The 23788-nt window shown below is 37.6% G+C and overlaps 1 protein-coding gene across 3 annotated transcripts in view; it reads right to left on the bottom strand.

Moving 5' to 3' along the window:
- The window catches only part of LOC124594228 (coiled-coil domain-containing protein 39), a 481265-nt gene that overhangs the window by 289103 nt on the left and 168374 nt on the right, over nucleotides 1–23788 (bottom strand). For all 3 annotated transcript variants that reach the window (XM_047132594.1, XM_047132593.1, XM_047132592.1), the window contains 2 exons: nucleotides 23302–23460; nucleotides 22839–23060 (listed from right to left, as the gene is read on the bottom strand). In XM_047132594.1, coding sequence (XP_046988550.1) covers nucleotides 22839–23060; nucleotides 23302–23460 — 381 coding nt within the window. The remainder of the gene's footprint in view (nucleotides 1–22838; nucleotides 23061–23301; nucleotides 23461–23788) is intronic.

The following is a 23788-nucleotide window of genomic DNA, read 5'->3' as shown; positions in this document are numbered from 1 at the left end:
GTGGACGAATATCGCGAGCTGGGTTTCACACGACCGTCTTTTTCGAAACCCATGCCGATTCCTACAGAGTAGATTTCTAGTCTCCAGAAAAGTCATTATACTCCAACATAATACGTGTTCCAAAATTCTACAACTGATCGACGTTAGAGATATAGGTCTATAGTTCTGCACATCTGTTCGACGTCCCTTCTTGAATACGGGGATGACCTGTGCCCTTTTCCAATCCTTTGGAATACTACGCTCTTCTAGAGACCTACGGTACACACGTTGCAAGGAGAAGGGCAAGTTCCTTCGCCTACTCTGTGTAAAATCGAATTGGTATCCCATCAGGTCCAGCGGCCTTTCCTCTTTTGAGCGATTTTAATTGTTTCTCTATCCCTCTGTCGTCTATTTCGATATCTAGCATTTTGTCATCTGTGCGACAATCTAGAGAAGGAACTACAGTGCAGTCTTCCTCTGTGAAACAGCTTTGGAAAAAGACATTTAGTATTTCAGCCTTTAGTCTGTCATCCTCTGTTTCAGTACCATTTTGGTCACAGAGTGTCTGGACATTTTGTTTTGAGCCACCTACCGCTTTGACATAAGACCAAAATTTCTTAGGATTTTCTGCCAAGTCAGTACATAGAACTTTACTTTCGAATTCATTGAACACCTCTCGCATAGCCCTCCTCACACTACATTTTGCTTCGCGTAATTTTTGTTTGTCTGCAAGGCTTTGGCTATGTTTAAGTTTGCTGTGAAGTTCCCTAACTCGGTTGTTGTACCACGGTGGCTCTTTTCCATCTCTTACAATCTTGGTTGACACATACTCATCTAATGCATATTGTACGATGGTTTTGAACTTTGTCCATTGATCCTCAACACTATCTGTACTTGAGACAAAACTTATGTGTTGAGCCGTCAGGTACTCTGTAATCTGCCTTTTGTCACTTCTGCTAAACAGAAAAATCTTCCTACTTTTTTTAATATTTCTATTTACGGCTGAAATCATTGATGCAGTAACCGCTTTATGATCGCTGATTCCCTGTTCTGCGTTAACTGTTTCAAATAGTTCGGGTCTGTTTGTCACCAGAAGGTCTAATATGTTATCGCCAAGAGTCGGTTCTCTGTTTAACTGCTCAAGGTAGATTTCAGATAAATCACTTAAAAAAATTTCACTGGATTCTTTGTCCCTGCCACCTGTTATGAACGTTTGAGTCTCCCGGTCTATATCCGGCAAATTAAAATCTTCACCCAGAACTATAACATGGTGGGGAAATCTACTCGAAATATTATCCAAATTATCCTCCAGGTGCTCAGCCACAACAGCTGCTGAGCCAGGGGGCCTATAGAGACATCCAATTACCATGTCTGGGCCTGCTTTAACCGTGACCTTCACCCAAATTATTTCACATTTCGGATCTCCGTCAATTTCCTTCGATACTATTGCACTTCTTATCGCTATAAACACACCTCCCCCTTCACTGTCCAGCCTGTCTCTGCGGTATACATTCCAATCTGAGTTTAGGATTTCATTACTGTTTACGTCGGGTTTCAGCCAACTTTCTGTCCCTAGTACTATATGGGCGTTGTGACCGTCCATAAAGGTGACAGCTTGCAAAATCCTAGTTTCACTGATAATCGAGTAAAATAAAAATAAAAAGTGGAATAAAATTTCCATGGGCAGAGCTCGTGTAGTATGCATTTTTCCACAATGTTTGTATAGCACCACTCATTGCCAGTCCAGTGGCACCTGTGTTGTTGATGTGGCTTGTTCTGTTCATCTGCAGTGATTGTTTTTGCTAGTAGTGTTTTGTTCTTGTTTCATTTTTTATACTGACAAGATACTAGAATGTATCAGATAGATTATATAATGGTACGACAGATTTAGGAACCAGGTTTTAAATTGTAAAGGGGCAGGGGCAGACCACAATCTATTGGTTATGAACCGCAGATTAAAACTGAAGAAACTGCAAAAAGGTGGGAATTTAGAGAGATGGGGCCTGGATAAACTGACTAAACCAGAGGTTGTACATAGTTTCAGGGAGAGCATAAGGGAACAATTGACAGGAATGGGGGAAAGAAATACAGTAGAAGAAGAATGGGTAGCTTTGAGGGATGAAGTAGTGAAGGCAGCAGAGGATCAAGCAGATAAAAAGACGAGCGCTAGTAGAAATCCTTGGGTAACAGAAGAACCATTGAATTTAATTGATGAAAGGAGAAAATATAAAAATGCAGTAAATGAAGCAGGCAAAAAGGAATACAAACGTCTCAAAAATAAGATTGACAGGAAGTCCAAAATGGCTAAGCAGCAATGGCTAGAGGACAAACGTTCCTCACTAGGGGTAAGATAGATACTGCGTACAGGAAAATTAAAGAGACCTTTGGAGAAAGGAGAGCCACTTGTATAAATATCAAGAGTTCAGATGGAAACCCAGTTCTAAGCAAAGAAGGGAAAGCAGAAAGGTGGAAGGAGTATATAGAGGGTCTATATAAGGGTGATGTACTTGAGGACAGTATTATAGAAATGGAAGAGGATGTAGATGAAGATGAAATGGGAGATACGATACTGTGTGAAGAGTTTGACAGAGCACTGAAAGACCTAAGTCAAAACAAAGACCTGGGAGTAGATAACATTCCATTAGAACTACTGACGGCCTTGGGAGAGCCAGTCCTGACAAAATTCTACCATCTGGTGAGCAAGATGTATGAGACGGGCGAAATACCCTCAGACTTCAAGAAGAATACAATAATTCCAATCCCAAAGAAAGCAGGTGTTGACAGATGTGAAAATTACCGAACTATCAGTTTAATAAGTCACAGCTGCAAAATACTAACGCGAATTCTTTACAGACGAATGGAAAAACTGGTAGAAGCCGACCTTGGTGAGGATCAGTTTGGATTCCGCAGAAATGTTGGAACACGTGAGGCAATACTGACCTTACAACTTATGTTAGAATCTAGATTAAGGAAAGGCAAACCTTCATTTCTAGCATTTGTGGACTTGGAGAAAGCTTTTGACAATGTTGCCTGGAATACTCTCTTTCAAATTCTAAAGGTAGCAGGGGTAAAATACAGGGAGCAAAAGGCTATTTACAATTTGTACAGAAACCAGATGGCAGTTATAAGAGTCAAGGGGCATGAAAGGGAAGCAGTGGTTGGGAAGGAAGTGAGACAGGGTTGTAGTCTCTCCCCGATGTTATTCAATCTGTGTATTGAGCAAGCACTAAAGGAAACAAAAGAAAAATTCAGAGTAGGTATTAAAATATGTGGAGAAGAAATAAAAACTTTGAGGTTCGTCGATGACATTGTAATTCTGTCAGAGACAGCAAAGGACCTGGAAGAGCAGTTGAACGGAATGGACAGTGTCTTGAAAGGAGGATATAAGATGAGCATCAACAAAAGCAAAACGAGGATAATGGAATGTAGTCGAATTAAATCGGGTGATGCTGCGGGAATTAGATGAGGAAATGAGACACTTAAAGCAGTAAGGGAGTTTTGATATTTGAGGAGCAAAATAACTGATGATGGCCGAAGTAGAGAGGATATAAAATGTAGACTGGCAATGGCAAGGAAAGTGTTTCTGAAGAAGAGAAATTTGTTAACATCAAGTATAGATTAAAGTGCCAGGAAGTCATTTCTGAAAGTATTTGTATGGAGTGTAGCCATGTATGGAAGTGAAACATGGACGATAAATAGTTTGGACAAGAAGATAATAGAAGCTTTCGAAATGTGGTGCTACAGAAGAATGCTGAAGATTAGATGGGTAGATCACATAACTAATGAGGAGATATTGAATAGAATTGGGGAGAAGAGGAGTTTGTGGCACAACTTGACAAGAAGAAGGAACCGGTTGGTAGGACATGTTCTGAGGCATCAATGGATCACAAATTTAGCATTGGAGGGCAGCGTGGAGGGTAAAAATCGTAGAGGGAGACCAAGAGATGAATACACTAAGCAGATTCAGAAGGATGTAGGTTGCAGTAAGTACTGGGAGATGAAGAAGCTTGCACAGGATAGAGTAGCATGGAGAGCTGCATCAAACCAGTCTCAGGACTGAAGATCACAACAACAACAACAACAACAAGAACAACAAGTTTAACTGAACAACATGCAGCTGTGAAATTTTGTTTTCTGCTTGGTAAAAATGCTGCTAAAACTGTTTTAATGTTGAAAACAGCTTACCAAGATGACACTATGGGAAAAGCTCAGGTATACGTGTGGTCTGATCAATTTAAAAACAGCAACTTGTTGACTGATGACAAACCTCATTCTGGATGTCCATCAACTGCCCAAATTGACAAAAATATTGAAAAAATTCGAGAGCTTGTCCTCACAGACTGTCGACAGACAATTGGTCAACTGTCAGAAATTAGTGGGTTATCTTGGAGCTCAGTTCAGTGAATTTTAATGGAAGATTTAGGCAGACAGGAGACTGGTTCTTCCACCATGACAATGCACCTGCACACACAGCCATCTCTGTTACACTGTTTTTAGCTAAAAGTAGCATGGTTCCGCTGCCCTACACACCTTACTCACCCGAACTGTGTAGTGCAACTTTTTCTTATTTCAAAGTATTAAAAGAGCTTGAAAGGACACCAGTTTGACAACACTGAAGAAGTCAAGGAAAAAAATGAGGGAGGAGCTGTCACCCATTTCTAAGGATGACTGCAAAAAATGTTTCAAACAGTGGAAGCACTGGTGGAACAAATATATTAGTTGTAATTGAGAGTATTTTGGAGGGGATAAGGTTGTTAACAACAACAACAACAACAAGGTTGTTTTGTAAACAATTTGAAATAAATCCTTTTTTTGTACTGTTTCTCAGTCTGGGCCTTGTACCAATTACAACTGATACGGAAAATAAAGGAGGTCCAAAGAAGGGCAGGACATTTCATCACTAGTTCATTAGAATGTTACAAGGAAGAAGATGGTGGCCGGAGAAGATACAAATGGTGAGTGCAGTTTTTAGTAGTAAAATCGCGTGTTTCAGTGTTCTCTGTGCAAGAAATACAATGCAGTGTGTGATGATTTGTGCGTGCCATGCCACATCTTAATTAAAAACACTGGGAAAAAAGAACATGTAAACTCTCGTGTATATACAAGTGTTAGTGATCAGCCCGGTAAACTCAGACCTTTGCAACAAAATTTGGACGGTATTCTGTGTGAATTAGCAACAAAAGAAAAAAAATCATTGACATCCTGTGCGATGACATAGTAAAGCTAAAACAAGACTTTATATATCTTCAGTCACTGAACAGTGTTAATACATCACCAAATAAAAGTTCCGCTGGGTTTAATAGGCCTAAAAAGTTCACTTGTCGAAAACCAAACAAATCTGTCGTCCAAGTGCCATTAAATAATCGTTTCAGTGTTCTTGAAGAGAATAGAAATAGTGAACACTCATTTGCTACTGTATTGTCAAATAAAAGTGTGCCAGGAAAGAAATCCCTTAAGGTAAACATCCACTTGGATAGTCACGGTCGTGGATTAGCAAAAATCTTACGTGAAGATCATGATGTTAAAGTTTGCAGTTATGTGAAACCCTTGTATGAAATTGGAAAAAAACATTAAAGACGGGTCTCCAACAAATATAAATGAATGTGCATTAATAGTGGGGGGAGCCAACAACATTTATAAAAATGAATTGTCGAGTGCTGTCCAAAACTTGAAGAGGATACTTGATTCTAATAATAGCAAAGCAATGACTGTCATGGGAATTCCACATAGACATGACGTTACATTTGAATCGTGCGTAAACAAAGAAATAACCAAGGCTAATGAAAGGTTCGAAAATATATGTAAACTGTATCTAAATACTCAGTTTCTGTCTGTCGACTTTCTACTTAGAGAAAGCTTCACGAGACGTGGGTGGCACCTTAACAGAAAGGGCAAGAAACTTCTCTGGAGAAAAATTGTGGAAATGCTGCCTGTAAGTACCAAAAAAATAAATTACTTGCCTAGAACAGTTCAACCTCCAGTACCTCGGCAAACACCACCATATGCAGCAGCTCAACTTACTGAAATTACTGCAACAGCTCAACTCCCAACAGTGGACCCACTATTAATAGCATTAGCAAATTCACCATCATCAGCGAATTCAAGAGGGCCAACACCTGTGGCAGCACTACCGGGATTAATTGCTGACACAACAGAGACTTCACCAAGGGCAGCAAAACCTGAATCAACTGAAGGAAAATCACCCTCATCAGAAGTGGTTGCAACAGTAGTACTAGCATCAACAAATAATGTTGCTCCAATGGTCATTCAGAAATCACTTCAGAATCCAGAACAGACCTACCAACAATCTCAGAAGAAGATCAGGGGATATCATCACTCCCACAAGCAGAAGAGGCTTTCCCAGCATCACCTCAGGAAGATATATTGGCATCAAGAATAGCTCCAGTGCCAAAAGATGATGCTTCATCAGCACCCAGAGTATCATTTGCAGCTGTTGCAGAACCATCAGAGCAGCTAACAGACAAGGATTCTTCACCAACCCAAGGAGAAGTGCCACCTGCACGGAGGAGGAGCCAGAGGTCCAAAAAAGCTGCATTTCATAGTGAGAATTTTTTATGGTATCATCACAAGGAAAGGAAAATTGTGTCATAACTACACCTCCAAGTAAGCCTAATGTTAATACTTTAAGAGAGACTAACCCAATCAGCCACCTCAAATCTCCAGCCAGTGCTGATAAATTTGCTGTTTACTATCAGAACATTCAAGGCTTATTAAGTGAACTAGATGAGCTATCCATTAACATTTTAGATAAGGGCTTTATTAATTATGCTGATGTAATCTGTTTTAGTGAACACTTAATGAAACTTGGATGTGACACACTGCAACTGAATAACTATAATCTAGGAGTTCTTTAATGTAGACATTCTTTAGATAAGGGTGGAGTGGTGACTTACATTAGGAACTAGAGAGCTTATAGATCTTTAGACTCGATTGAATACTGTATTGATCAACATTGTGAGGTTTGTGGAGTTGTAATCTGTACTGATTTCACTGAAATTACTGTCCTTTCATTTTATAAGGCTCCTGCAGGCAAAATCTGTATTTTTCTAAAACAGTTAGAATCTCTGTTAACTCATCTCTTTGCAAAAACAAAAGATATTATAATTGTAGGTGACTTTAATGTTGACTTTCTTACAAATAACATGGAAAGAAATGATTTATCACATTTAATGAACTCTCTTAACTTAACAGCACTGGTGGATTTTTCCACTAGAGTCACAGCTAATTCTACATGTCGAATTGACAACATCTTCTTAGACAGCAGTAGAATTCTAAACATAACTGTAAAACATATATTGAATGGGCTCTCAGACCATGATGGTCAACTACTTTCAATTGATAATGTTAGCCCTCTTTGTAAGAACAATTCCTGCAGTAAAACTTTCAGAGTGATTAACGCACAGTCTATCAATAGCTTCTGTAATTCCCTACAATAAGTAGACTGGGACCAGATTGAGCTCTTTGACAATGATAATGGCAAGTATAATGCTTTTCTAAATGAATTTATCTGCCTATTCAAAGTGGCCTTTCCTAAAAGAACTGTCAAATCCAAACGTGAGACCTACTCTAATAAAAACTGGCTAACTCTGGGCATTAAAACGTCTTGCAGAAGGAAAAGGAATCTGTATGCCTCACTCAAATCCAGTTATAGTGTAGAAAAGGAAAAACATTACAAACTATACTGCTCTACCCTTAAAAAAGTTCTAAGAAGGGCAAAGAGTATTTCTATAAAATCAGAAACTGATGTCTCTAATAACAAAATTGAAACCATATGGGGCATAATAAAAAGGGAAACAGGTAAAATCCCTGCTGCAGAAAACACAATAGAAATTAAAACAAATGATAACATTCATCAGAATGTTGAAACAATCACTGACATTTTTAACAACCGCTATCTGGCATCAGCAGTACAAATTGGAAAAACATGTTCTGTTAATGAAGCCATGTTATCCCTTCAAAAAGCTATTAATAAAAAAACCAAGCAGATTAAAGTGTCTCCTGTCACAGTACATGAAATTGAGAATATAATTAGAGAGATGAAGAGCAAGAATTCTGTTGGCATAGATGGTATCTCTTCAAGATTACTGAAGGAGTGCTACAAGCCGACAAGCAAAATACTGTGCCACATATTCAATGAATCCATCCAGCACGGGATTGTTCCTTAGAGACTAAAGTATGCTATTGTCAAACCTCTCTTTAAAAAGGCAATAAGCCGACGTTACTAACTATCGGCCTGTCTCCCTTTTAACAACCTTTTCTAAAGTTCTTGAGAAATTGGTTCACAAAAGACTTATTGAACACCTCAAGCATTATAAGGTATTAAACAGTAGCCAGTTCGGATTTCAGCAGGGTGTATTTACAGAAAAGCTACTTTTTCCTTCACCCATCAAATCTTAGAGTCTTTTAATAATAAATTATCTCCTGTCGGTATCTTCTGTGACCTTTCTAAGGCTTTTGATAGTGTTAATCATGAAATCCTCTTAGCAAAGGCTGAATATTATAAGTGGCTCAGTTGGCTCATGGATTAAATCCTACCTAACTGGAAGGAAGCAGAAGGTCATGTTGAACGACTCTGAGGGGTACTCTGTGTCATCTAGCTGGGGCTCTATTGGCTGTGGTGTTACTCAGGGCTCTGTACTTGGCCCCCTTCTCTTCCTCATCTTTATCAATGACCTTCCCTAGCATACTAGCTTTAAAACTCACTTTACTCTGTTTGTGATGACACCTCTATCCTCATCAACAAAACACCCAACCTCAATCTTGAGGAATCGGCCAATATTGTCTTTAGTGAAGTATGTAATTGGTTTGTAAGTAATGGGTTATCACTAAATGTTAATATGACCCAGTTTGTGCATTTCCAAGTAAGGAAAAAAGTTGAGGATCAATTAAATATTACATAGAATGATAGTGAGTTACTACAAGTTGAGTCAACCAAGTTTCTGGTGTTCACATTGACAAGTCTAAAATGGTCCTGAACATATTTTGCACCTCCACAAAAAACTCAGCTCAGCAACATTCGCTGTTAGTATTATTTCCACTGTATGTGACCAAGACACCACAAAAACTGCTTGTTTCCATACATTATTGCTGTATGGCATAGTTTTCTGGGGTAATCAGCCACTATCCAAAAAAATATTGATTGCCCAAAAGAGAGTTATTAGGATAATGAGTGGAGTCCAGCCTAGACATTCTTGTAGGAACCTTTTCAGAAAATTAGGGATACTGACAACTGCAGGACAATATATCTACTCCCTGTTATGTTTCATGGGTAAAAATGGACAATCGTACAAAACCAATGATTCATACCATACCCACAATACCAGGAGGAAGAAGGACCTCCATTATGAATCAAAAACCTTACTATTGTCCAAAAAGGAGTCCATTACTTGAGCTGTAAGGTGTTCAATGCTCTCCCACCATCACTGAAATTACTTATCCATGAGCTTCCCAAATTTAAACAACAGCTCAAACAGTATTTATTAGATGATTCCTTCTATTCGGTAGAAGAATATTTCAGTAGAGTTAACTAATTGATTTTTTCATTTACTAATTTGATGTGCTATTGTGCATTATGATACAATCACTGTTAACATTACTGTGTCTTTCATTTAGCTATTAAGATCTACCATATATTTTAATGTAATTTTTTCTATACCTATTAATGTGTATTTTGTCTTATACCAGATATCCTCTTGCAAGAGATACTTTTATATATTCCTTTTCTATTATTTGTAATAATTCTGACACATCCTACATTCATGCGAATGCCTCGCAGTATTGGATTTATGGGATATAAATAAATGAATAAATAAAATCATTTGGTATGAAGGACAACCACAACTGTGCCAACACATTTCCAATGATGACAACTGCAATAGCTGCATAAAAATGATTTATTGATCATTATTAGGTTTGTGATATTATAGTCACATCTTCAGTTAACAAGCTATTCACCTTTTAACAATAGCTGTCATTAAAAGTAAAGGCAAAGATAAAACTAGTCATGATCAATAAATCATTTTAATGCAGCTGTTGCAGTTCAGTCCAAATGAAGGGTACAGGAAAAGAACATGCTTTGTCCACTTTTTTTTCAAAAGTAAGTTATGTATAACATGAGATGTAGGAATCTGTGTTGTTTAATATTGTTAATCAACTAGTGTAATAATATGAATAACCTACGTTCCATAACCTGTTTAGATTAAGCATGCAGCGAACAAATGTGCTACTGTCTCTCATTACATAGAATAAATGTACTTTGTCCAATGTTGTGTACTAAGTTTTTGATTCCTTGTCAGCTGGCTAACAATGTTGCAGCCAAAAACACAGAATTTTCCTTTGTTGTGGATTCTTGGTATTAGTGAAAACCATTTCTTTAGTTTAAGACATTTTGTTTAGTAATGCAGGTGTTCGTTTCAGTTTTAATAATTTATTATTAATACTGAATGATGAGTATTCCATCTGAGGTTGAAAGACCGAGACCCTTAGATTCTAACAGGGTCAGAAAAGTCATATATGAGAGCGAATGAGTACAGTCATGAAGAAATTAAAGGTTCAGTCACATGAACTAGGACAAGACTGTGACTATTAAGTTAAAGATAAAATATTATGCAAGAATTTAATACAAATCACCATATCTGACAGGTTTCATTAAAATACTTTCACTTCACAGAAAATGATCAATGAAGAATGAAGATGAAGCACAGCTTCTAGAGTGTATTTCAGCTACAGAGTAAGAGTGAAAGATGGTGACATTTTACATGAAATTCCTATACATAGAAAATCTGTCATGGGAGTACATGGAGTAGCACGGAAGGCAATGATTAATGACAGTTCAGAAATTTTTGAAGCTGGGCAAGTCTTTTTGTGCTGGAATGGATAAGCATGGAAGTATGCCATGGAAAATTAAGGAAGAAGTAGAAATGGCAGTTTACAATTACGGTCATTCATTTAAGGGAACATAAAATCATTACAGCAAAGACAAGACCAAAAGGAACTTTTGGTGGCTGAATTGCATGAACTGATCCACAAAAAGCACCCGAATTCTGACATTTCATATTAAATGTTTGGAACAGTATTCAATACCAAATTCAATATAGCTTTTGGGTATCCAAGGAATGATACTTGCTCAACCTGTGATAAGTACACTGCTGAGATGAAAGTGCTAAATGCAATGTTACCTGAAAATTTAGACTGTGACATAAAGAAATAAGTCTTGAAAGAAATTAATAGGATCACCACTGACCAGAAACTACACAGAGTCAAATACTGAAACATTCTATTCCTTACAGAGAAAATCTCTTTTATGAAGCCAAAAGTCTAATGCAACAGAAGCAACCTCGATGGATTATAAAAAAAGGTATGCTTATCAAACATAAGTACTAATGACATCTGATACAAAAGGTAGTTGTCAGTTTACTCTTTCAATACTCATCAGCTGTTACATGCAACTTCAATGTTCTACACTTACACTGAAGATCTGGAAGAAAAGGGGCCAATAAGTTAATTCCTTTTTAAATTGCTTTGTGACAGAATTACTGCACAAGAAAGTTAAACATCTTGAAGTTTTTTGTGATTTTTACTCAGGCCAGAACAAGAATTACACTTTATCAGGGTATCTTAATTATCTTGTGAGTGAACTGAAACTTTTGGAGACAATGAAAGTAACTTCCCTATTACATGATATTCTTTTTAGAATGTGATAAGAATATGGGACTGATTAACACATAAGCAGTAGCAGAAGTTCCAACTGATTAAATGGATTAGGTATGGATCATGGTTGAAGCTTGATGTAAACCTGAGTCTCCTGATGCTGTGGTGGTCAATCAAGAAATGATAGAAAATTGGGAGTCATTTCTGAAGAATAAATATTTGAGTTACTGTCCTTTTCCAACAAGGCCAAGCAGAGAGGTCGCCATCACACACACACACACACACACACACACACACACACACAAAACCATCCCCCCCTCATACACACACACACACACACAAAAACCATCCCCCCCTCATTCAACACCGAGTAATTCATAATGAAGCTAGGATTTTATTGGTGGTGAGAGTTCCCTAGCGACTTAAAGAACAACAGTCTGGAGAATATCCATCCCCTGCTAAGAGATAAAATATAAAAATTTAATAAAATATTTGTTTAGAATAATTTTTATAATGCTGCTTCTGACGATGAGCAGTAATAATCAGCACCTCCAGGTTTTGAAGGAGTATTGCATACAAAAAGATGGAGTGTTTTACACAAAAATTTTACTCTGCACTGAGAAATGCATGTTGGGACAAAGTGATATATCTTATTCCCTGATGTTAAAATATCAAAGAGAAAGTTTACCAAGAGCTACCTTTTTGTTTCAAACATTGTTTTCCACTACAGAACAACCTGACACCAAAATGTTTAACAAAGGACACAGTTTTACTTCCAATATGTTCTATCTTGCTGTACACAAGCAGCACACACTTTCCATGTAACACATGGCATTACTTTAAATATTATGCCAATAAAACCACAATTTAAATATTTAAGGAAACAGTTTACATTAAATTTAACGAATATAACATGTCCTTCCAAATGACTTTTGTATTCATTAATTTTGTCCATTAGTATCCATGAAATTTTGTGTTAAACTTTAAAATTCCTCTCCTGAACAACTTTATAATGAGGACAAAGCACATTTTTTTCCTGTGCACTTCAAATATGTCACTCAGTAAGCATGAAAACTTCCAGGAGATGCCCATCCAAAACCAGTGACAAACAATACATGAGAAGCATTCTGCAACACAATGTGGTTTCCTGTTAAAATTTCAAGAGTGTACTCTCCTATAAGAGTCACTCAATTCAATGCTTCCTCCAAAGTATATCTCACAAAAAGACCACGAAGGCAAAATTAGAGAGATTAAAGTTCACAGGAAAAGAAGAGTTGACACTATTGAAATGTGGCACATTACAGAATGTTGAAAATTAGTTATACTGATAAGATAAGAAATAAGGGGGTTCTTCACAGAATTGGTAAGAAAAGAATTATGTGGACTCTGACTTGTAGAAGGGACACGATGGCAGGACACGTGATAAGGCATCAGGGAACCAAAGAGAGCTTCAGAGGCTAAAATTGTAGGGGAATAACAGAGACTGGAATATACTGGTACAAGTAATTGAGGATGTTGGATGCAAGTACTACCCTGAGATGAACAGTTTCGTACAGAAGAGGAAGTTGTGGCAGGCTGCATCAAACCTGTCTGAGAACTGATGATCCAAAGAAATGGAGGCGCATTAATTGAATCACATTTATTTGAGATTATTTTAGTATGTGGGCTAATAACCTCATTGCTATACATCCTCAAACCATACACACATTTGTTAACACTGAACAGCCTGCTATCTGCAACATGGTTTGGAATGCTGTAGTTTATATGTTTGCTTTAGAGCAATTGATCCCAAACTTTTTGAGACCATTACCAGTTAGCACAGTCAGATATCAGGTAGTACCCTCACCCCCCCCCCCCCCCCCCCCAAAAAAAAAAAAAGGTCATTGACATTAGCATTATTCATGAGTCTGGGACTATGAATTAAAACTGGTACAGAAAATAGAGAACATCTCATGAAGGGCAGGAAATTTCAGTACAACTTCATTTAGCATGTTACAGACATTTGGTAAGAAGGGCAAACAGCTGTGATAATACATAATGACAACCACAACAGCTGCGTCAAAATGATTTATTAATCATGATTAGTTTTGTGACATTATAGTTACATCTTCAGTCAACAAACTGTTCACCTATCAACAAAAATTGTCATTAAAACTTAATAAGGGTTAAGGTAAAGGTTAATAGTTTGTTACCTGAAGATGTAAATATCAGAAAGCTAGTTGTGATCAATAAATCATTTTGATGCAGCTGTTGCAGTCTTCATCAATCCAAATGTATCATTTCATAAGCACAAAAACATCATGGAGATGCTCATCCATAACCAGTGACAAACAATACACTAGAAGCATTCTGCAACACAGTAAGGTTCCCTGTTAAAATTTTGAGAGTGTACATTCCTATAACAAGGTGTATACATGGACAAGGAAAAAACAATTCCTGGATTTCCCAGTTAAAAATACACTTTTTCCAGGGTGAAAATACAATTTTTCCATGTTAAGTTATGTTATACTTTCCATTGGAACTGTAAAACTTATCAGTCATTTGAAAGTTTAAGATTCTATGCACCGGCATAGAACTTCCTGGCACTTTCAAAAAGAACCCCAGGAAAAAAAGGAACATGTTTTGGAAATATCTTTGATGTGCAGCAAACTGTACATTTTTCATATCACAATATGTTGTATATTGTTGTATTACGAAATGTTACACAGCACATAAATTTCCGAAGCATTGAAATAGAGATTGTGATGTGCTCCAATCATAGCTCATGTCACCTGATCTCGCCAGCCACTGACAGCAGATATTCAGAGCTTAGGACACGTGATGTACTCAGCCAGTAGTAAGATCACTGTTAAATAGCGCAAACACACAAATAGGAAAAGTTAATAGTTTAAATTAATATACATGGTGTAGCTACAAGAAAAGCTAAGCTTCCACATATAATATTGGTCTTTTAGTGTGTGTTACACTTTATGGTACGTCACCCAAAAGTGCAAGTAAAATTTTTAAAAATGACATAATTCTCTGGTCTTCTGGGTTCTAAATTCTGCTAAGCGAATGGCCCTCAGAGTGTTAAGCTTTAAATGAGAATCAAACGCTATGTGATTTAAGAAATTCAAAGCACATTTTCACACACAACATAATTTCTCTTTCATAAAATGAAATTTGCTTTGAAAGTAACGCTTTTCAAACCACCATTCACAATATTTTCCCACGACTGTTAGAAGCCATTTCAGCAGTTGTCAGAGAGCACCAGAAAACAGGCGCTACTGCGTGTGCACAGCTACGATGACATACGAAATCCGTATTTTCGAATGTAGATAGCATCAAGACCCCCTACATTATGTCATAAATGAAACAGGATATCAGAAGATACTCCAAGAGCATCAGAATTTAGTAAACCATAAAAAAATGCATAATTTGGCTTAAGGTGCACATTCGTATGTCCATATTCACAAAGAAGTAGGCCTCAACATGATATCATGCTTTGCAGTGTGGTTTTCGGGATGCAAATTTTCTTGGAGTACCAGTACTTTATTATCACATGTTTGGTTCTTTATTATGGCATAAAGCCATATGTGCCAGATGATGAAAATGTGCGCATGAAATTCAGCAAATAGTTGAAACTAGCCAACAGTGTGGAATGAAACACTTCATTACAAATATAGTGACTGCCTCTATGGAAAAGACTAATAAAAGCCAAATTTCTTTAGCAAATCGACAAAAATAATTTCATTGTGCTACAAGGCAATCAATGCTTGACCGCCAAAAACTAGGAAATAAAATAAAATCAGAAAACTAAAATTAATAACTATTTTAGCCTTCTGTAAATATATGAATGTATTTTAATTCACTTGATAGCTCCCAATCATAGAAATTAGTTTTGTTTCCACATGATGTGAGAGCTGTAAACAAAAACACGGGCCAGGTGGAAACTAACTCCCTCCCAACTACAGCTCAGACTCCTCTGCACATTTTTCTGGGTACCACCTGGTCGCTTGCTGCTGCTGCTGATAAAGCTAATAGTCATACTTGAAGTAGCGGGAGATGGTACTACTCATATGCGACTGAGCCCGCTGGCAACTATTCAAACAAACCTAATTCAAACAGTTGTGACATCACGCTCAATGGAGGCACTTCGTTGTTATGGAGTATTGCACAGTCTTTGTCCTAAAGCCTTTGACACATGTTGCTGTCGGCAGACACTGTGCCCTGTGTTTTGTTGTTGTAAATGGCAGATTTCCTCTGCAACTTTTATTTTTTATTTTGACTTTTCTTTTCTTGCTTATGTTTTATTGCTGCAGTATTATTCTGCAGTAGCAGGATACAGTAAAATCCTTTATTAGAGTATCAGTTTTTACCAGTCAGAATTACAAAAATTTAACTGAAAACAAAAACAATGAAAACTTCCCAGAATTCTAAGAAATTCTCAGGTTTTTCCCAGTTTTCTCCCAGATGAAAAAATTCTCTGACTTTTCCTGGTTGTCCCAGGGCCTATGCGCCCTGTATAAGAGTCTATTAACACATTGCTTCCTCCAAATTATACCTCAGAAAAAGACCATGAAGGCAAAATTAGAGAGAGATTAAAGCGCACAGGATAAGAAGAGACCTGAAGCTGTTGAAATGTGGTGCATTACAAGGATGCTGAAAATTAGGTAGACCGAGAAGTTAAGAAATGGGAAGGTTCTTCACAGAATTGGCAAGGAAAGAAATATGTGGAAAACACTGACTTGAAGAAGGGACAGGACAGCAGGACATGTGATAAGGCATCAGGGAACCAAATGAAGCTTCAGAGGCTACAATTGTAGGGGAATAACAATGATTGGAATATATAAGTACAAATAATTAAAGACATTTGATGCAAGTACTACTCTGAGATGAACAGTTTGGCACAGAAGAGGAAGTAGTGGCAGGCTGCATCAGACCTGTTTGAGAACTGATGATCCAAAGAGATAGACGCTCATCAGCAATCCTCCTTCCTGCACACTATTTCTGACTGGAATTAGAATGAGGATAAGTGATGGTGGTACATACAGTACCCCCAGTCACACACCACAAGGAGGCTTGAAAAATATAGGTGTAGATGTAGTGTGAATGTGTGGGTAAATTTGAGAGACAATGGGAGAGAGCAAGTGGTATTTCAACTGACTTTGTACTTTATACTATTTAACTTTTATACACTTTAATCACATATGTTTGAGATTATTTTAGTATTGTGCTAATAACCTAACTGATATAATTCTAAAACACACACACACACACACACACACACACACACACACACACACACACACACACACACTTGTTAACAATCTGCAACATAGTTTGGAATGCTGCAGTTTATGTGGTTCCCAATCTTTTTGAGACCATTATCCCTTAGCGCAATAAGGTATCAGGCAGTAACCCCCCCCCCCTCCCCCCCCCCCTCAAATATCATCAATATTAGCATTAATCTAACCTTTAGAAGTAAAAGAATTTTTTTTGAACCTTTTATTTTCAACATGACAAAATATAATTATATTTAATTTTTGTAGATGGTTTATCACAAGCTAATGAATCAATGACACCATAGGTACTATTCACTTCTCACTACCTTTTTTCATAGAATAATGAAGCAAGTCTCATTGCATCATGAGTGATAACTACAACTCCTTCTCAAAAAAGAAAGCTAACTACTACATCCAAGCAAAAACCAATCATGACCAGAACACAAGTCAGAACTCAATAGCGCGTGTAATCAAGAGATCAAACAAGGAGAGATCCCCCTAAACGTCCAAATGTTTAAGTGGGTGAAAATCGACACGCCAACCTGATAAGCTACTACACATACAATTGACTTGAGTTGGTGGCTGCATTAACTCGGTGCCTTGGAAACCAGAGGCTCTCTCTAGTACACACGGTGTGAGTGTTCCCTGTTGATTGTACCCAGTACACTGGCTGCCAACATTGTTGGTTCTGAGTCCTCCATTGCCATGGCATTATTGGCAGACATGGACACACTTTTAGTGGGCATGTAAGGGTGAAAGTGGCCAGGTCTATGTCTTAAATGTTTGGGGAGGGGAGAGGGAGGAGGTCGGCGATTCAAAATATGACAACTATTCTTCATCATGTTCAATGGGCTGCACAGGTGGCATCACAGGGAGTACCTCAGCATCCATCAGTTGATCCCCCCCCCCCCCCCCCCCAAATGCTGTGGAAGAGGAACGCCGCAATGACCTCCAGTCATCAGTCATAATCAGGTTGCAGGGATAGCAAGTCCCACTGCCTCACATGCTGGCGGAAAACTGACATCGTGTGTACAGGGCAAAGACCCTGGAGGTGATCGCTGACTATGCTCTTGTCACAGTCATAATTGGTTTCTGTGTCTTGTGCACCTATCATCTCTAACCACGACCTCAGAAAACTGTCGACCCCCGTGCTGGACTATCACCCCTTCTGTCCATCCCAGTCTACAACCAAATGTGCGTACTCAAACCAATGCACGCTTCCAGGAATGGGGCTGCTGGAGGTGGTGTGCAGGGCACAAGAGATCCAACACTGAATGTGGCCTTTATCCATGCAGGAGATCCGCTGGACCATGCCCATTACCTGTTAAGTCAGTACACACACAACTGACTTGAGTCAGCAGCCACTTCAACTTTGTGTCTCAGAAACCAGAGGCTCCCTGCAGTACACACACTGTGGGCATCCCATGTTAACAACCATCATACTCAGTTCACTGGCTGCCAATTTTGTTGGTTCCACACCCTTCATTGCCATGGCATTATTGGCAGATATAGATACCGAACTATCCATCCACATTGCGGATAGACACTTGTTACAAAGCATGCTTCTCATGAAACACTCCTCTCCCTATTGAAAATCAACCAAGTTAAAACATATGAAACTTACTTAGAACTACTTTTGTAAATCACTTTACTGCTGGACTCTTTACTTCTCAACTGACAGAAACTGGAAGACTTCAGGCTGCCAGTGCTTTGTGTCTGACCACTGCCACTATTAATAATAAGAATAACAACAATAATAGCAAACTGTAAGCCCTACAGCAGGGTAGTAGCCATTAGGTAATTACTGTTGTGTTGAGCTGTCAGTTCATTTATTTGCTGTTGTGAAGTGTCTATTGCAGGAACTGCCTACAACTCGGAGAACTAATATGTAATGTATGTGTCTCAGTGTTACCACAAAGATGCTGGGTACAAAGTACAATGTATTATTGAGTAGTGTGTGGACTATGTGAGGAAGATGATAGTCATACATTCATTCCACAAGCTGTAACCTCCAATGTACTGTGTCACACATTAATGGCAATAATTGAAAAAATATATATAATCATTGGTAACTTAACAAAATAGTACTAACTTACAAAATACGACTAATAGTAATGACCTTGCAGAAAGAATTTAATTTCATGACTGAAACACAATTAAACACTTGTTTCTACCTCTAGGAAATTTTAATTACCCTCAGGCTGGGAACCAGTGCTTTACATCAACACAAAAAAGATGACCATTTAATTAAAATTAGCAGTCAAGTGAGGGATTATAAAGAGTAATTAATGTGATAAAAATAAAGCAACAGCAGAATAGATAAAAAGATGGATAGACACAAGTCATTCACCAAAAAGGCTTTGGAATAATGTAGTAGATAATACTTCACGTAAAAATTTAGTATAGGGCCAGAATGGTTTTAAATATGCACAATTCCTGAAACTGAGCAGTAAGAAATAATCCGCAATGTACAATTATAGAAAAAACTTTATACTTGTAAATTAAAATGACTAAAGCACAAAAGATTTGGAAAAGAAAGGTGAAATAAGTTGTGGTGGAGATTGTGATTGACAGGTCAGAAAAGAAATGTAATTAAAATAAACATAAAAGTGAAAGAAGACACAAACAGAAGACTATAGACCAGCAACAAAACAAAGCAATATAAGTTGCAAAAACGCAAAGAAAATAGGTGATGAAGAAAGTGAAAGAAAATGGGAAAAAATCTTATGTGCAGGAAGTATAAAAACAAATTTCTACTTTTCAGCTGTGTGTGTGTGTGTGTGTGTGTGTGTGTGTGTGTGTGTGTGTGTGTTTTAGTCGAGGAAAGAATGTGCCCAAGTACTAAACTATTAATCATCCATTCTTCAGTGTTCCAGTCAGATTCACAGAATACATAAAACATATCATGGCATCGAACAGAATGTTTGCTAACAAGCAAACATGGCCTCTCTCCCGGTGATACCATCTTCCTCTGCCTAGGAATATCCACCATTTGCGCTATGCCCTAGAGTGAGAACTGGAGGCCAAGCTTGCTTCGTTCTTGCTTGCAGTACCTTTCGTCATTGTTGTGAACTATAATACAATCTATGTGGTCTTTCTGGACACATATTTGTTAGTTGCTGATTGTTTCAGCCCCATTACCACACCTGACTAGTGTTAAATTACCGACAATTCACTGGCTTCATGACAATTCTAACATTGCTGCTGTGTTTGCTGCCAGTGTTTCCCTTCAGGGGGTCTGGGGCAGGTTGGTAATCCCTATCTTAAAAAATGTAACATTTACTTGTATAAAAGGTACCTCTTCTCTGAAAGTATAGGGAATAAAAATTTGTAAAAAGTACGGCTTGTATGTTACACATTTCTAACCACTTTAACAGAAGGATATCTAAAAATATTTATTAGTTTTAAGATAATGATTATTCTTGTAAAAAATGGAAACTTAAATAAAAACTGTCTGCTCTTCTCTATGTATGTAAGGTGCCAACTTCTTTGAGATTTATAAAAAAGGAAAACTTCTGCGCTAAAATATGCACAATATTCAGATTAGTGTATCCACTAATTTTGAACGAATTCTGACACATAGAAGCTGAAAACAAGTATATTTTATTCTTAAAAAATACAGCTTACGGGAAACAGTCATTAAAGTAGTCAATGCATGCCAGCTCCGTAAGATGAACTGTCTGCGCCCCCTTCCCTCCCATCTCACAATTTCCTTTTTCCTGCCTGTCTGTAATGCCCTGCCCTTGTTTCAAGGTCTCCAATAGCTCTCTCTGGTGCCCTGACACTTTCTTTATCTGAATTTAATACTTGCTTCACTGCAAAATGATGAACAGTTTATAGCAGGCTTTTCAGAACTTCACACTTTGCAATGTTTCCTTCATTGAATGTCACCACTGCATCGAAGACACCAAAATTCAGTGTACTAATCGACACAAGCAATGTCTTGGGAATTCTGTCCCAAATTAAGCTGTTGACAGGATCATTGGGAATCTGGGTGAGGCCATGAAGACATTTTTTCAATAGTCTCACATCTGACAAATCTCTCAAAGTTTCTTTCAAGACCTCCACTGAAAGGTATAGCTGGTTTCTGAATAAATTTCTAGCTATTTTGCTGTGCTCTGTTGTCTTTGCACCATTAATTCACTTCCTGGATGGCATAAGCCAGGAATGGGTCTATCACCTGTTGAAGACATGTGGAAAAAAACTGCCCATAGAGCTTTTCTCATATCTTCTACATTACTGACATCCTATCTGATGGCCATGGCATAATAATTTTGGATTTTATTTATGATAGATTCTGTGAGTCCATTCTTACCATCTAATTCTCTGTTTTCTTCCAATATTTTTCCCTTGTATGCAGTTTTTGGTTGTCGCACTCTCGTACCCATTTGCTTTTGTACATGACCTATGAACTCCAGTTTAGTGATAACTATATTTTCTTTTCTCCATATGGCTTCTCTTCCTCAACTGCTTTGAAAGCTTTTGAACCCCCATCAACCTAAATAACTGATGATTCTTGGAACCTGACCATGCCCACACAGCATTTTGTTTAAATGAATGAATAAATCAGAAATATGGCAGTATTATATTTTTATTATATAACACTGGAGAGGGGAAATGCCATAGGTTAAGATAAATGAAACCCCCTAACATAAAATCCTGAGCTATCTCATTTTTACTATTTTGACAGAAATTTAAAATCCTTAGTATAATTGGCCAACTTAAGAAGAGATCTTTGTAAAATAAAACTCCACTTATATCCATTTCAACACTGATAGTTATGTGTTCGGCTGCTAGGGTGCTCCTGGTACTACATTTGCAGCCTGACTGTCATGTTTTTGTTGAGACGGTTGCCACTAGATATCACCTTTACTGTGTGCAGTTTGGATACTCAACAACAAAACACTTGCTTTTGGACTCTCTCCTATATTTTTAATTAGGCACTGCTTACACAAAAGGATTAATATAGTAATCATGAGTTTGACATTGAATATAGCAGCTCAGAAAATGAAGAAGAATTTGATGTTATTTCATTAGAGACTGAAAGTAACAACGGTTTGTCGCTGAGCAACAAGTGGTCGCCAATGTTATGAGGTAAATACATTCATTGTGCTCCATCCAGCACTTTCAAGATTTATGTTAACAGGTAACCATTGTGAAATACATGGTTAGACTCCAAAGCTACACAGAAACTAAAGAATGACTTCAACTTTCAGCAATCGAAGTCCAGCGCACAAGTATACTCAAGATTTTATTATTGGTGATTTTCAAAATATTGTAACTCATTATTTTGAGCTTTAAAAGCAATCTTTATTTGTCTATGTGCAATGGCATTCATTATAAGATGTTTTTCATTAATAAAAAATATTATTTCTTGGAATATTATTTGAAAAACAAAAAATCATTAAGTTAATGGGTAGTGGCTATACTTGTTAAAGTCCTAACCTTATTGTCATCCTCGTGGGTGTGTCCTACTAGGTTATTACACTGTGCTTGTTAACGCGTATTTCTGTCATCTTTAACTGTTAGAACAAATTCCACTTGGGTGCTATAAAACTCCCTTGTGTCTGTCCACAGCTCAGTGCCTCTCCTACTTTGTGAGCAGTCACATTATCTTATGTATACCAGTTACCAATTAGAAATCAGTGTGTTCGTTGGCTTGGTGTAATGTGGGGGGCAGGGGTTGGGTGGAGAGGGGGTGCAGTGAGGGAAAACAAAGCAAGAAAATAAAGAAGAATGAGCACCAGTAAATGTGATCATTGGCTGATGAGGACTAAATACCCACTGTAACTTAAAATACTCAGCCAATTGAGTAATAATCTTTTCAAGGCTGTCTTCCAAGACATTTAAAGCAGTAGAAGCAGCTCAAAAGTATTACTACATTTATTTACACCATTCATCAGAATGGTTTAGTAAACAGCGTACCTCCATTACTCGGCTGATGTCATGATCACGCTGGTGAAGAATGCGGACAGATGCTTCCCACTGGTCAATAAGTTCTTGTCTTTCCTGGTGCAACTTTCGAAACAATTCAGCTGTTCTTTCCACACTCTTTTCCAATGATCCAACATCATTTACTGCTGCAATTACCATCTTTTTCTTTTCTTCTACTTCCATTCGTAGATTTTGTCGCTTTAACTCCATTTCCTGAAATTTAGTAAATTAGTGAACAACTGTTTGTGTTGACTTTCACAGTTTAATAATCCAAATCAGTGTGTAAACTTCTTGGCAGATTACACTGTGCCAGACTGGGACTTGGAACCACAAATTCAAGTCCTGGTCTGGCACACAGTTTTGATCTGACAGTAAGTTTCAAATCATTGCACACTTTGCTGCAGGGTGAAATTCATTCTGCAAACCAGTATTGGCTAAGAAGTCGTGAACATACCTTTGCTTTACTTTCATCTTCAATAGTATATCTGCTGAGCATGATATTGTCTTCCTCTTTTCTTGCCACATGTTCTTCCCAAGCTGAGAGAGATTCTTTATCCCACTTAATATTTGATTTGAGTTTTTCAAGTTTATCTGTGTTGCGAACAATGTCATTCTAGAAAAAAAGAAATCAAAGTTCACAACATACAAAATCATTGCAGCAATAAGATTGAATCAAGTTAAGTTTGGCTTTTCACTGAATATCTACTGTAAACCATATTTACCATTAATTTTAATATTTATATTTGAGCACTACCATATTTAATGAACAATTCAGACTTATTAACCTAAAAGTAACCGAAAACAGTAACTGAGACACACTAACACCTACATCTATTTTTAAATGTAATTATTGCCCCATTTGGCTGTATGTTCTTATTATTTATTTATTCAGCGTCTTGATTTCGACTGCAGAGCCATTTTAAGTGTGAAGGTGAGGGAAA

Source organism: Schistocerca americana, chromosome 2, assembly GCF_021461395.2.
Source record: "Schistocerca americana isolate TAMUIC-IGC-003095 chromosome 2, iqSchAmer2.1, whole genome shotgun sequence".
NCBI lineage: Eukaryota > Metazoa > Arthropoda > Insecta > Orthoptera > Acrididae > Schistocerca > Schistocerca americana.
This window is presented reverse-complemented; position numbering and strand designations above follow the sequence as displayed.